This window comes from Actinia tenebrosa, unplaced genomic scaffold (genome assembly GCF_029948245.1).
Source record: "Actinia tenebrosa isolate PJP-AT-01 unplaced genomic scaffold, QUT_ActTen_1.0 PGA_scaffold4__44_contigs__length_22323623, whole genome shotgun sequence".
Classification (NCBI taxonomy): domain Eukaryota; kingdom Metazoa; phylum Cnidaria; class Anthozoa; order Actiniaria; family Actiniidae; genus Actinia; species Actinia tenebrosa.
Window position 1 is genome coordinate 9,537,890 of NW_028292581.1, and position 14,477 is coordinate 9,552,366.

General features: G+C 39.9%; 1 protein-coding gene across 1 annotated transcript; it reads left to right on the forward strand.

Annotated features, from left to right (window-relative positions):
- The first annotated feature begins 1,740 nt into the window (after window positions 1-1,740).
- Window positions 1,741-13,806, forward strand: LOC116296733 (uncharacterized). The gene is made up of 10 exons (XM_031704804.2): window positions 1,741-1,984; window positions 2,067-2,146; window positions 3,308-3,362; window positions 4,241-4,350; window positions 5,278-5,381; window positions 5,812-5,908; window positions 6,417-7,522; window positions 8,802-8,890; window positions 9,526-10,604; window positions 11,295-13,806. The coding sequence occupies exons 1-10, from the start codon at window positions 1,873-1,875 to the stop codon at window positions 11,361-11,363; spliced, it is 2,901 nt and encodes a 966-aa protein (XP_031560664.1). The 5' UTR covers window positions 1,741-1,872; the 3' UTR covers window positions 11,364-13,806.
- The last annotated feature ends 671 nt before the right edge of the window (window positions 13,807-14,477 follow it).

Below are 14,477 nucleotides of genomic sequence, written 5' to 3' on the forward strand. Positions count from 1 at the left end.
AATCTTACTTTAGATAATGGCACTATGACCCATAATGCTCTTTGGTCTTGGAATGCACTATTCAGGCTCCGTCCACACGTGTCCCGAAATGTCTTGATCCGCCCTGATGCACGCTAGGGGCTGGAGGGGTTTATAATATAAAAGAAGGACAAATTCTCTTCCTAAAATAGGAAGTCCAAACACTGGTGTGAAATGCAGCGTTATGAACATTGGGTGTGGCGGAGCGGAGATTACGCAAAGGTTTCCAGGAGTGTCCAATTTGGAAATAATCGAATGCGAAAAATTTCTCTGACTGCCAAATTGGACTCTGCCTACTACTATATCGGCCTCTTCCAATTTTGTCAGTCCTCGGAATTTTTTTCATTCAAGTATTTCCAATTGGAAAGCATGTAGTCCTATTTCCTATACTGATTTAGAATTTGGTACCATCCTCCATTTTTGGTCCCCTAACGATGTGGACGCATGGACAGCGAAACGAATCGCACAAATACGTCTTCAAATGATCAGTATCCGTTTTGACCAGCTCGGCATTCCTCAAATGTTTTTCAAAATGAGTACAACGCATTCGGATCGTACTGACTGTGACGTTGGAAAAGAGCAATGCAAGCGGTTAGGTTGGCTATGCTGGACCCAAACTAAAATAATTTAATTCGTTGTGGCCGGGCTGGGTACCATCGCATGACCAAATCGGTACTATATGATACAACGCCGTCGTGGAAGTGTTTTCGAAACTATGGTAGAAAAACAAAAAGACGAAATTAACGCATCAAAGTGTTCCCAGTGTCAGATTGAAGCAAGGAAACGTGATTTCGTCTAGGCCTATAGCACATAGCTCTCCAGCAGGCCTTTTCCACCTTTTCATTTCATTTCCCCTTTTCATCTTAGGAAAATACTTTGAAAAAACTGAAATCTGTTTTTTAGAGCTAATAATTAGAAGACCATTTGCAGCCCCCCATACCCTCTCCCCACTTTAAATTACATTTTAGATATGCGGTACATATATACCATACTTGAGCTAGCAGCCCGATTTTCATATATGACCGCCGCGAATGAACAAAAACACTGGGAATTTAAACGATTGCCCCCAGTGCGTTTCCACCTAGTCCTTCCACGCCGCCGGATACGAATCAGCATTAATCGGAATCAGCATTAACTGGCCTCAGCTTGCACCAACTAGACATGTATTCCTATTGCAGATTAATTATATCATCCCAAACTATACTTGACTGATTCCATAAGTCATAGTCTTACCTCGAAAGAATGCCAATGGAAACGATCCAAATTAATATTTCATTTTGACAGGAAAGAGAATTTGGAAATGATACGATAGTTGCTTATATGGTATAAACCGATGATATAATTAATACAAATTAATTTATACAATAAACAAATTCAACAAGTTTTCAAAGTGTGTTTGACCGTGCCGTGGGAAGTGGGGACGATGAGAGAGGCAACGGCTTGTTCAGATCTTGTTCGTCGGGTACAGTACAGTACAGTCGGTACAGTCGGGCCGCCGGTACCCTGAGAGCAGCCGGAAACCGTTCTCCCTTTTCTTTCCCCTTATGTTCGGATTTTTTTGTGGATTTCAAGATAAATTTTACTGAGTTTCAAATATTATGAAGTATAAGTATAAGATATAAGTATGGGATCCTACTGAGACGACGAATGTTCGAACGAGTGAACAGCGGTTTCCCCAAATCATGCGCACTTGAACAAACACGTGCGCGCTAATCGCGCGTCCATTTTTAGTTTTGAAGTAAAAAAAAAGTTCACGAATCGTGAGTAAATGTCAACTTATTCCCCTACAAACCACAGCTGGTTCTTATGACCTGTTAATTCTATGCTGGCCTCCATCTTTATCGGTGGTACGCAATGGTAAAGGCCATGGTTGGAGGCTGTTGTGTTTGCTCGGATGAGCGAGGATGGGACGAAAACCCTTTAGTGTATTGTGATGGACATGGCTGTAATGTGGCTGTACATCAAGGTGAAGAATTTACTGCTCCAGTGTCACGCATTGTTTTCCGTTCTCAATCACTCACTTATTCCTTATTTTCACATCTTTGTAGCTTGCTATGGAATTGTTCAAGTGCCGAAAGGACCTTGGTTTTGTCGAAAGTGTGAATCCCAAGAAAGGATTGCACGAGTGGTGAGTTTATATAAAGCCGTCGAGAATTCTGTGAATATGATTCTTCGAATGTCACATATCACTGATCTGTACCCCGATATACTTTCTTGATTATCAGTTGCTTTTTAGGAATGAATATTCTTATGCTTATTTGTGTTTTCGAGTGAGTAAATACTCTATGAGCGTTGTTTATCATCGTTTATATTATGAAAATTTAATAACGTGTGATTTTGTCAGCACTTGTCACGCTTCTTCTTATAAATCTACTGACATCTTGATACTTTCTACTAATAAATTAGCTTAGTAGTATTTCTCGTATATCATAAAACATCTTTCTCTTAACAATCAAATAAAAATTAGGTTTTTATTAATATATAAGAGGTCACATAGGAATCTGTAAAAAAAAACAGTATCAATCAAGCCATTTAACCTATAATCTAACTTAATCCAAGAGAAATAAAATAGGAGAAAATTTGGGATTGGGGATACTATGTTTGAAATACTATGTCAAGGGAAACTAAACACAGGTGTTGTTTGCTGCTATGAATGCCTCTCACAGGTGCAGGGAAAATGAATATCTCTTAAACCTACTAGGAAAACCTTGCTATGCTAGTAAGTCACTAGCGATCAATGATTGCATTGAATAACAGACGTTACTTGATGCAGGTTCTAAACTTTTTCAGTCCTTCAATATCTGGACTGTAGTCATACTCGCAAAACTTAACTAGTTGCATTGTACATTTTTTTCTTTAAACTTGCTAAAAATACAAAATTTCACTCACATTTTGCAAGATTCCTATCTGCTGCTGTGGTCGGTTCTGGACTTGTGGCCGGTTCTGGACTTAAATGAGTAGGGGTGTTCGTTATTTCTCTCACATGCTTTGAGTTTTTTCCTCTGGGTTCTCTAGTTTTCCTCTCCATAAAAATCAACTTCTAAATTCCAATTAAATCATGGAATAAGGGTCACCGGTTTGTTAGCCACCGGCTATGGACCCCTCTTAAAATTGTCTTCAGTGTGAGACTAACATGGAAATACAAAAGACATGCCACAAGTGCAATCAAGAAAAATGTTTAGCCTCACATCCAGACAATTTTGAGAAGGGCCCATTAAGTTCTACCCTTGTAAAACAAGGATGAGTTATTTTAATTGCTGTACCTTATGCTTTTAATGTTATTTTACAGAAGTGTGAGTTATGTCCTTCAAAGACTGGTGCATTGAAAAGAACAGATACAGGGGGTCAGTTAAAATGATATATTATGATACAGAAACATCATGTATGTTACAGTGTAATTGTATCGTAATTATTAGGCAATCAAGGCTGCAATTACAGCGTACCAGACAATTTTTTAACCCGTCAATAAGTTGTATGTTTAGTACGTTCCCAAACAAAAACTAGTACGCCTAGTCATGCAAATTTTGGACCCATTCTGCATAAACAGAACACATTTTATATACGATAAAAAAGACGGTTCTATGTAAATTTCTATATAAATTTTTGACCAGTTAAAAGTCATCTATTACCATGTAAACACAGCTCAAGTCTCTGTAGAGTACATCAAGCACCTAGATATATATACTCAGTTTACATGAAAGGTAGGGTGATCCTAGTGCTAGGAGTCAGCACACTGTATTATCAGTCCCTATCTTCATATAAATGGGTACTCCTAAAGCCTCTACATCAAGTCAGAATTTTGTTATGTTATGATGATTGCATTAAATCAATAATTTTCATAATTATTTTGATGCATCTCAAGACCCACTTCACTAGTGTTGACAAGGGCTTCCTAAATATTGATTAGCACCCACAATACAATGCTTGGGACCCAAATGTGAGCAGTAACATGGGAGTTGCTTAATTGTGTTGACAAGGGCTTCCTAAATATTGATTAGCATCCACAACACTATACTTGGGACCCCAATTTGAGCATTTATGTGGGTCCCAAGACCCAGAGTTCAAAGCCTTGCACAATTAATATTAATATTACCATCACAAAAACAAAGTCTAGCTCCCAATGAACTATTAGTCTCATATTAAGTATCATCTTACAATGTAGCATGATAATCAAATACCCATGACATAACAGATGATATAAGCCATGACTTCTATTGTTTAGGTTGGGCCCATGTAGTATGTGCACTATACATCCCTGAAGTTCGTTTTGGTAATGTGACCACAATGGAGCCCATTATTTTAGCATCAGTTCCACATGATAGATACCTCAAGGTAAGTTAGCCTTATTTAGTTTTTTGAATCCTCTAATGATGGTTTTTAACCATTCCCAAGAGAATTAAATAGCAAAAGACACGGCGGCCATGTTGGAGGATATAACAAAAGAATTCATTGACAATTCTTTTGTTAAGTTCCTCCAACATGGCCGCCGTGAAAACCATCAATACACCAAATTGAAATATGGCAGCCAATATGAATAGCTATTGTTGACTGTCGATTGGCTAGCTTCATGTTCACATGGAAACATAAAAGAATTTTCACATTTATGAGAGGCTAGTCAGTCTCTAGTCAATCCAGGACAATAGTTATTCAAATTGGACACCATATTTTGATTTGGCGTATTATTTGGCCTAAAGCTGACAATAATGAATGCACAAGACGCTACTAACGAAATAATTTCACTGTTAGCATCTCAAAAATAACAATCAATCATGTTTTGAATTTCAGTTTACTCACATGACAAATATTTGGAGAGCTCCAAATGGTCACATGAGCTAACCAAAATTCAATCCGTAATCAATCTTTACTGTGCAGTTGAATGATTTTGTTAGTATATGATTTGAAAAACTGCAATGCACCATTTAGCTGGAGGCAACCCTAAATTATCCACAGAAATTCCTAAAAGGGATTATTCTTGTGATTAGTATTACTTGGTCATGTATTGTGATGGTATGTTTTGATATCTTTGGTTAGAACATGATAGTAAATATTGCCCAACTCCATAATACATCTCATCTTTGATAAGATGGCAGAACGATAAAATCCCTTTAATCTTGGGAATTGAGTTCTTTCTTATGTTAAACGATAGTATTGATCCTGCCGTCACGTGGTGGTGCAAAACCTCTATAGCAGGTTTAGCAGTGATAGGGTAGTAAGTATGAGTAATTTGGGTATTTTCTGAAGCACATCTTATTATTTCAGATGTGTTATATATGTGAAGAAAGAGGTAAAGAAAGCAAAACAGCACATGGTGGGTGTATGAACTGCAATAAACAAGGATGTAAACAGACCTTCCATGTTACCTGGTAAGTGTCTGGAAATAGTCCACTTCCCAGATCTTTAGACCACTTCCTCAATGAAGCTTTGTTTTCATACACTGTGGTACCTCAATTTCAGTACCATTATTAACCCCTCCCCTCCCTGGGATCCTAGCAAAGTTCTCACTCCAGTTACCAACAGTTATCTTGTTTTTTTCCATAACATCAATGGGGGAAAAGCAGCAATACTAAGACAATGATGTGGTAGATTATTTAGAGCACCGGTTCATTCTCAACAACCAATTTTTTGTATAATTACAATCACCACCAACCAGGGATTATAGAAATTACATGTACCAAAGGTGTAAAATATATACATCTGGGGTAGCTAGCACAAATTTGTATATACCCCTGCTTAACAAGGTGGACAGGTATCACTGTTAGAATTAATCAGACCTGTATTGTTCTTTTATTTCAGCGCTCAGAGTCGTGGTTTTCTTTGTGAAGAAAATGACGGACAGTCTGGTCATACTGTCAAGTATGTTGGGTATTGTCAGTTTCATTGGAATAAGAGGGTAAGAATACTCTATGACATGTGACTGACTATCGACATGCTTTAGGTTGCACAATTAGTGTCTTAGTGTCTGTATGATCCTGAATATATTCAAATAAGTAAATGAACAAAGAGACTTTGTTTATCCCTCCTTTAGTAAAGTCAGTCAAGGGTGTTGTCTTGAGGGGTAATCCCTCATATAGAAGGGTGAAGATGCTAGTTGAAAATTTAAAATGAGCCCCAATAGGTACCTGGTTCTTGGCCAGGTGAAATGTCAACTAATTACTTTTATTTTCATCACATCAGAAGGTGCATAAGGCTATAACTCTATTCATCAAACCTATAACACTATAAAGCTTCCTATTGGATCTTTGGTTTGCTGTCATTTGGATCAGCCCAGAGGTTTTTTAGGGGTTCAATAAGATTGAAGGGTTTTTTTCTAAATAGTGTCACATCAACATTTAGAGTCTGAACAGACAACCATGTTTGTCATAAATTTAAAAATTTTTGTTTTTGACATTGGTTTACAGAACAAAGGTCTGTTAAACATCAAGACACCAGAAAAGGAGAAACTGAAACTAAAGTGGGAAAAAGAAAAGAAACCAAAGCCACGAACATCCAGTGAGAGTCAGCCATCAGGCTCCCAACCTCAGAAGCCAGACTCCACCCCAAAGTCTTCACCTATTTCCTCATCCTCTACCTGCATGCCAAGCACAGCACCAGTTCCTTCTTCACCTGGGGCACCCCTTCCAGGAACACCCAAACAGAGAGGTCGCAAACCATCAACTGTAAAGACTCTTCCTGGAAATGCCAGTGGAAGTGGTACTAGTAGTTCAGTCAATGAAATCCAAGCAGAAATTAGCCAAGAACAAGAAAGACCAGGGGTTGTATTGAGCTCACCTACAGTTAGTACAGCAGCATCTCCTGTACCAAGTACTGCAGTAGCAAACTTAATAAATAACCTAACGATTAGCTCTTCAAGTACCACAACTGGAATTACTGAGTCAATATTTGCTCCTATACCTACAACAGCTCCTAAAAATGGAGGCCAAATTTCTTCAAAAAACAATTTACCAGTGACATCCAACAGTATAGCTCAGCCCACTCCTACCCCACCCCCTGTTAGTGCCCCCATACCAAAAACAGTGACACAACCTAAACCAGCAGTAATTAAAAAATCAGTAAACCAGACAAAAAACACACAGGGTCCAAGAAAACGAGCAAGTAGTAAAACAGAGGATGAGCCGAAACGAAAGGTTGGAAGACCACCTTTAAAGAACAAAGGAGCAGAATCTAAATCAAAGCTATCTCGACCAGCCTCCACACCAAAGCTATCTCGACCAGCCTCCACTCCTAGGCAATCTAAATCTAAATCGCAAAACAAAAGCCAAGAGGCAAAGAGACCAGTCATCACCTCTCCAACTCCAGTTAATCTAAGTTCAAGTTATCCTGGATATCCCATGAGTAGTATGGCAGAAATGTCTTCTTCTAGTCTAGTATCTGTATCTAGTGGTATGCCACCAGCTAGCAGCCATGGAGTAACTCCATACGTAATCCCTCAACCACATCTTGCAGGGCAGCTAGAGAATGGCTATAGCACACAGGAGTCAAATAGACAAACCACCAATGGGCCCTTGTGAGTAATTCTCTTCATAATATTCTTTTTATGTTTTCATGGTACGGATCCACCACTTAACACTTTTTTAATTGCTACCCACCAATCGAGTCAAGTGAATTCCGATCATGAGCAATAAATATTCCCCTTAACTTGAGGGCCATTTTTCCATGGGAAAACATTTATCACTCGCGATTGAAATGCACTTGGCCCTGGGAAATTTGATTGGCAGTAGCCAAAACTGAAAAAAGGGCGCCAAAAGTCTGGAGTTGGTAAGGTCACAAAATCATGAAACGGGCTGTAGTCGGAAATAGACTACCATCAATCAAACAAAAAAGGTAAAAAGTACATACTTTAACAATTTATTTGATTGACGTAGTCTATTGCTTGTTAAGCTTTTGCAATTTTTGTCATAGTTGATGTGTAGCAATAATACAGTGAGGAAAATGCGGCAAGCTTCTTGGCTAAACCCTAGTTGTAAATTTAATAGGTGGAAGTTAGCACAAATGTTCTAGTATTGCCAAGTCTTTCAACAGCCAACCTTTTTTTAGCAGCCAGCCAGTCCCTGTGAGGGTTTTTGTGCTAATTTGTACCTTTGGTCAAGCGGACAACCTCAATTTGCTTGCCAGTTGGAAGCTTCTCGTTTTGAGTTTTTGCACTAAATTGTATCTCTGTTAAAGGGCCACTTGGACGAAAATCACTCCAAAATTAAAACTCTTTCATTCGAGCTGGAACTTTGCCGAAATATTCTTGAATACATTAAGAACCACTCACTAAAATATTTTTCTGATATTCGAAAGGAAAGGGCCAAAACTTTACGATTTACTTTCGTCCACCATTATTTCTTTGAATCACAGAATTCGGCTCAAGAGGATTTCAACTCAGGATTATATCAGCAAAGTTCCAGCTCGAATGAAAAAGTTTTAATTTTGGAGCGATTTTCGTCCAAGTGGCTCTTTAAGCAGAGGGTGGCCATTAAGAGTACAGAAGGCAAAATTACTTGTTTACAGGACACAAGAAAACTGAAAACAAAAAAACAGGGGAAACCCCTCTTTGCAAGAAGACAACTCTACACTGAACCAAATGAACACACATGAAGGACTTTGCATTCAAATATTCTGTACACGACAGAACTCTTACTTTTCTTACTTTTATGATGTCAAGAATAAGATATCTCAATGAACAACCTCAACAAACAGACTCGTATCCCATTGGCGTCCATAACATTGATGGTCGAATGTTGTACAATTGTGCCTCTCCTTGATACGCATGTGATGATATTCAATATTTCCTTATCTAGGCAACTCCCTAACAGTTTAGAACAGTTACTAGAGTACCAGTGGGAACAAGGTGCTCAGTTCCTGATGCAGCAGGCCTCACAATACGATGGTGAGTTTCAAACTGGAATAAACTATGCTATAACGTGGTACAAGTAAAATAGAACATGATGTTCCACTTCCCATTAAAACAATCAAATAAGCAAACAACGAATTCTATCGAACCCTGAAATAACCCCTGGGTTGATCTAAGTCAGGGCATGGCTAACTCACCGATCAAACCCTGAAACAACCTCTGGGCTGATCTAAGCCAGGGCATGGCTAACTCACCGATCGAACCCTGAAACAACCTCTGGGCTGATCGAAGTCAGGGCATGGCTAACTCACCGATCGTACCCTGAAACAACGTCTGGGCTGATCTAAGTAAGGGGCATGGCTAACTCACCGATCGAACCCTGACACAACCTCTGGGCTGATCGAAGTCAGGGCACGGCTAACTCACCGATCGTACCCTGAAACAACGTCTGGGCTGATCTAAGCCAGGGGACGGCTAACCCACAGACCAAAGAGGAAGACGATTTAGATACCACATTAGTAATCCAGCAAACGTCATTTGCCATCTAGTAACAGTCATGTGATTATTTCCTGCAAATTGCCTATTGAGCCTGAAAACCCAGAGGTGAGAAGCCTCTTACACTTAAGCTGACCCAATTTACCATAACTTTGACGTGTTGTCATTTTTTCCAGTTGCGTCTTTAATGTCAAGTCTACATCAACTAAAGGCTGACAATACTCGACTTGAGAGTCGCCTGGAGTCTCTGATGTCAAGAAGAAGTCAGCTCTTGCAAGTCAGTTCTCGTTTAGCAGCACCTATGTCTTGTACTCCAACAAATACTTCAACTACAAATACAGATACCTCCAACAAGGAACCCACAGGGACTAGGACGACATTTAGTGTTACTCAGTCCATACCTACTGCTACTTCAACGAGGACATCGGCTGTATCGACCAGTGGTGGATCTACGTCAGTTAGTGTTTCAATAGAAAAGTCTTCACCATCAGTATCTAAACCAGAACCCATAAAAGCTGCACCAAAGAGTCAAACTCCACCTTCATCAACCAATAGCATATCAGAAAATAAGCCCACATCAGCCAAGACAAAGAACGACAAAAGCAAGTCTCCACCAATAAAAGTCACTATGACTCCCCAAAATATGAGTGGAACTTTGCTGACAGTTCCTATAACATCGAAAATGGTGGCACAAAAGTCTGTAAATCTTCAGCCAAGTCAAATCAAAGTTAGCATGGTAAAGCCTCGTGTTACGCAAGGTGTTGCTGATAAGGATAAACTCAAGATTGTTTCAACTGCTCCTCCGATAGCCATCCTGCCAACACTCACGAGTCCACTGGTACAGAAACAGCAGTTGCAGCTGCTGCAACCTCAAACCAAACAAATGACACAGAACAAGACCAGTAAACAGCCGCATATCCTTCCCCATCAGACGCTCACATCTCAAGCATTCGCCGCACAACAGTTCCCACAGCAACAGCAGTTTGTATTGCTGATGCAACAGCAGCAACACCTCCAGCAACATCTGCAGCGGCAGGCCCAAGGTGCCTATCAGTCAGGTCAGAACCAATTAGTATCCTCCCAAGCCCAAAGTAGTAAGGGAACCGCATCACAGAAATTTGTTCCTACACCGATGTCCCTTGGATATCAGGGCGGTTTTGTTACCATAAGTGATGGATTAGGTATTGCTGGACAGCCTATTGATGTATCTAAAGGTTTCGCGACCTTGCCCTTGGTACAACTGGAGAAAAACAAGGTTTGTATTGCTGGCTTTCCTTTTACTTTTAGAGAAGTCATCAAAGCCTTTCAAAAATGCTTTGAATGCAGCAAAAGGAAATATTTCAAATATTTTATTTATATATATATATATATATTAGTAGTTCCCCTTCGGCCTGATGTCAAAGGAATTTTATAAGTATCCTCATCTGATCTTAGGCAATGTATATACCGTGCGACCGTCTTCCAAGAAAGACGTTTTGGCGTTAAGTTCTAGCAGCGATATTATAGACCTTTAGCAACAGGGTCCGGTTGTACGAAGGGTGTATTGCGCTATCCGACGAATAAATTTACTGGATCAAACAGCATCGACTTATCCACTGGATAAGATTTATTCGTCGGATAGCGCCATTCACCCTTCGTACAACCGGGCCTAGGTTTACCGCTAATCGCTAGGAATCAGGCCCAGAAACACGCCCGCAAAAACGGAGCAACACTTGGGGTCGATTAAATTCAATATGGCGGCTCTTCCAGCAACAACTTCGCTAGGGCGCCTTGTTAAATGTCGAAAGTTCGAAGGAAAACGCCTGACGTCGAACTGCAGTTTGCGGTACCCAGCACAAAAACGTTCTTTTCTTTCTGCCTGGAGTAGCTGCACAGCATCAGCATAGTGCCACCAAGTTGTTACAATAACTTATTTCAATATTTCGTATTTTGTTTGTATTCATAGGCGAACGATCACTCGGATAAGAATGGAACAACATCCACCAGTGATAAATCTTTATTGAAAAACTCGTAAAATAAGGATAGCAGCATTTATCACTTATCCAAGAATCTCGTTTGTAAACATCTGTAAAGAAGATGAAAAGATTCCTAAGCGGGGTATTAGCCATTGAAGCAGTAGCCTCGCAAGTACAGTGCCCTTTGAGTGGACAGCATCAGGTTTATTAGCTTGGATATCGAGAGCTACTGCCAAGTAGACGTTTCATACGCTTTTAGACGAAAGGCTTTAGCCCTGGAGCTCAATACGTTTTACAGCGTGTTGGCTTAACTCGGCTTTGCAAAGGTTTTGCGATAGGAAAGATGGGAACTTAATGTTCGCTGACGACGTTTCATACAAAATCATAAACTGTTGAACATAAAATGCTTGTGCGGTGGAGTTCAATGAACTTTGAAGCATCTTTGCTGAACTCGGCCTTACAAGGTTTTTTTTAACTTAGGAAAGTGAAGACATCGTTCGATGACGATGTAGTCGTTCCATACGAGACCATAAGCTGTTACACAAGAGGTTTGGCCATGGAGTTCAATGAAATTTGAAGTATCTTTGCTGAACTCGGCCTTACTAGGTTTTTTTTAACATAGGAAAGAGTAGACATCACTCGATGACCACGTAGTCGTTCTATACGAGACCATAAGCTGTTACACAAGAGGTTTGGCCATGGAGTTCAATGAACTTTGAAGCATCTTTGCTGAACTCGGCCTTACTAGGTTTTTTTTAACATAGGAAAGTGAAGACATCACTCGATGACCACGTAGTCGTTCTATACGAGACCATAAGCTGTTACACAAGAGGTTTGGCCATGGAGTTCAATGAAATTTGAAGCATCTTTGCTGAACTCGGCCTTACTAGGTTTTTTTTAACATAGGAAAGTGAAGACATCACTCGATGACCACGTAGTCGTTCTATACGAGGCCATAAGCTGTTACACAAAATGTTTGTCCATGGAGTTCAATGAATTTCGCAGCATCTGTGTTCAACTCGGCTTTACAAGGTTTTGCCATAGGAAAGAGTGGGCATAGTTCGTGGAGAACAAGTAATAGGATTATACAAAATTGCAAGGCCATTTGTTTAGTATAAATATTGAAGTTTACATCGCTTCTACGAGCTGTGTGAGCAAACCTCTAATAACGAGAAGACCTTCACAAGACGACTACTGGCCAAGCAAGGAAGAAACCAATGAGACTGCAGATTGAGATCCACTTAGGCTCAACAACGTTTTTGTCAACAGTGACTACAGTATCGCTCGCTGTAGCCCTTTTTATTCTCAGGGTGCCCGGAATCGGTTCCTGATGTTTTTTGAGCGATTTTCTTATACTCACTGACAGTTTTTATATAAAGGTTAAAACGCTATGGCAAGGGTTCGCATGTAATTTCAAGACCGAGGGCCGCAGGAGCTCGGTCTTGAATTTCAATGCAAATCCGAGCACGTGCGCTTTGACTGATTTAAAAAACAACCAAGCCCTAATGTTAATGCTTGATGTCGGGTTTGAATGTCGATGGAAAACCTGTCCCGGGTTTTGAATTCAGCCCCGCTCTCCCCTGTTAGTACCAATGCTGAATTCAAAACCCGGGACAGGTTTTCCATCGACATTCAAACCCGACATCAAACAATAGAAATAGGGCGTGGTTGGTTTTTAAAATCACATCCGAAGACCTCTTTACCTATGGCGTAATGTTTTCCCATTTCAGACCACGTGTCATTGAATCATTTCTTAGTTTAATGGTTGCGTATGAGAAGACACATTAATATGGATTCAACTCAAACAAAGAATCTCATCCTGAAATGGGAAAGCATTACGCCCAAGGTAAAGGGGTCTATAGAGCATCTATAGCAAGCCCTAGTAAATTAGTTGTCAGCTAGTTGTCAGTTAATGACATGAATCATGGGTGATGATTTCTTGCCCGCTGACTTATGTATTTATAATATACATTTAGCCAAAAATTATCACCGTTTTCGTGGGGCCGCTAGACTTGCCACATACATGTAAACTACTACACCAAACTTCTCGTACTCTTACGTCATATTTCTAAGATATCGTACTTAGGGTTTCAAGCTGCGTTGTCCGTCGGCATGTTATCAACTCAATCCTTTTTACTTTTTTATTTCAAATACTTGAAATATTTCTATTGATCGCGTCTAGTAAACAATGCAGTCATTCTTACGTATAGTATACTTACTTCTCAAGACATGGTTACGTCAAAGCATATTTTATTGGACAGATATTCAGAATCGTAGGGCTTTTAAGAAGTGGCACTATATGACAGTGAATGAACGATGTAATCTGGATGCAGGGTTCGTGCTACTCCTTAAATTTCATGAAAAGTGCTGTAATTGTAAATCCATTATTAAGAGCACTTGACATTCCCTTATATTATTCCTTGAAAACTGCAGTAATGATTGTAAACGAATATATCAGCCACGAATATGATGAAGTAACATGGCAAAATATCACTTGTTAAATCGTTTGTATTCGTTGAAAACTGTCACATGCCTTAAATACTCGTTAAAAAGTCCTGAAGGTACGGCTGAGAACACTTGCATGAACCTTGTGGTTGGTTTTCAAGAAGTCTAGTCTCCCCCACGGCCGTTCGTAGTGTCGTCACGCAACGTTGCGTGCGTGTGTGACGACACTTGAAACGGCTCTGGTGGAGACTACAAGAAGTCCGAATATTTTCGTGTTTCCCCATTCAAACCACATGTCACCCCATTGAGTATTATGTCGTATCTGGTAAAAATAGACCTCGGCTCGGACTTAATGTTGTCCCATTTCAGACCACGTGTCATTCCCTAGAGTATCCTTTATTTGTTTAACGGTTGCGCTCGGTTGCACATGAGAAGACACATGAATATGGATACAACTCAAACAAAGAATATTCTCAAGGTAATGACACGTGGTCTGAAATGGGACATTACGTACAAGCCGAGGAGGTCTATAAAATGGCGCTGTGACTCAAATAATTTTATTTCAAAGAGTAGTTAATCTTAGGCCCCACCCCCCACTTTTTAGGGTGGTCCGTGGTCCTTGTTTCGTCAACTACAAAAACACTGGATATCTCAAAACTTATCTCTTCGATTTGATGGGAAGTGCTTTTATCTTACTAGCAGATGGATTTCAGAATACATTGGAGGCA

Excerpts from the sequence above, each read along its gene's own strand:
- LOC116296733 (XM_031704804.2), top strand. The coding sequence starts at position 1,873 with ATGGTAAAGGCCATGGTTGGAGGCTGTTGTGTTTGCTCGGATGAGCGA. Across the intron at positions 2,147-3,307 it reads AAGAAAGGATTGCACGAGTG|AAGTGTGAGTTATGTCCTTC; the intron begins GTGAGTTTATAT and ends GTTATTTTACAG. Across the intron at positions 4,351-5,277 it reads CACATGATAGATACCTCAAG|ATGTGTTATATATGTGAAGA; the intron begins GTAAGTTAGCCT and ends TTATTATTTCAG.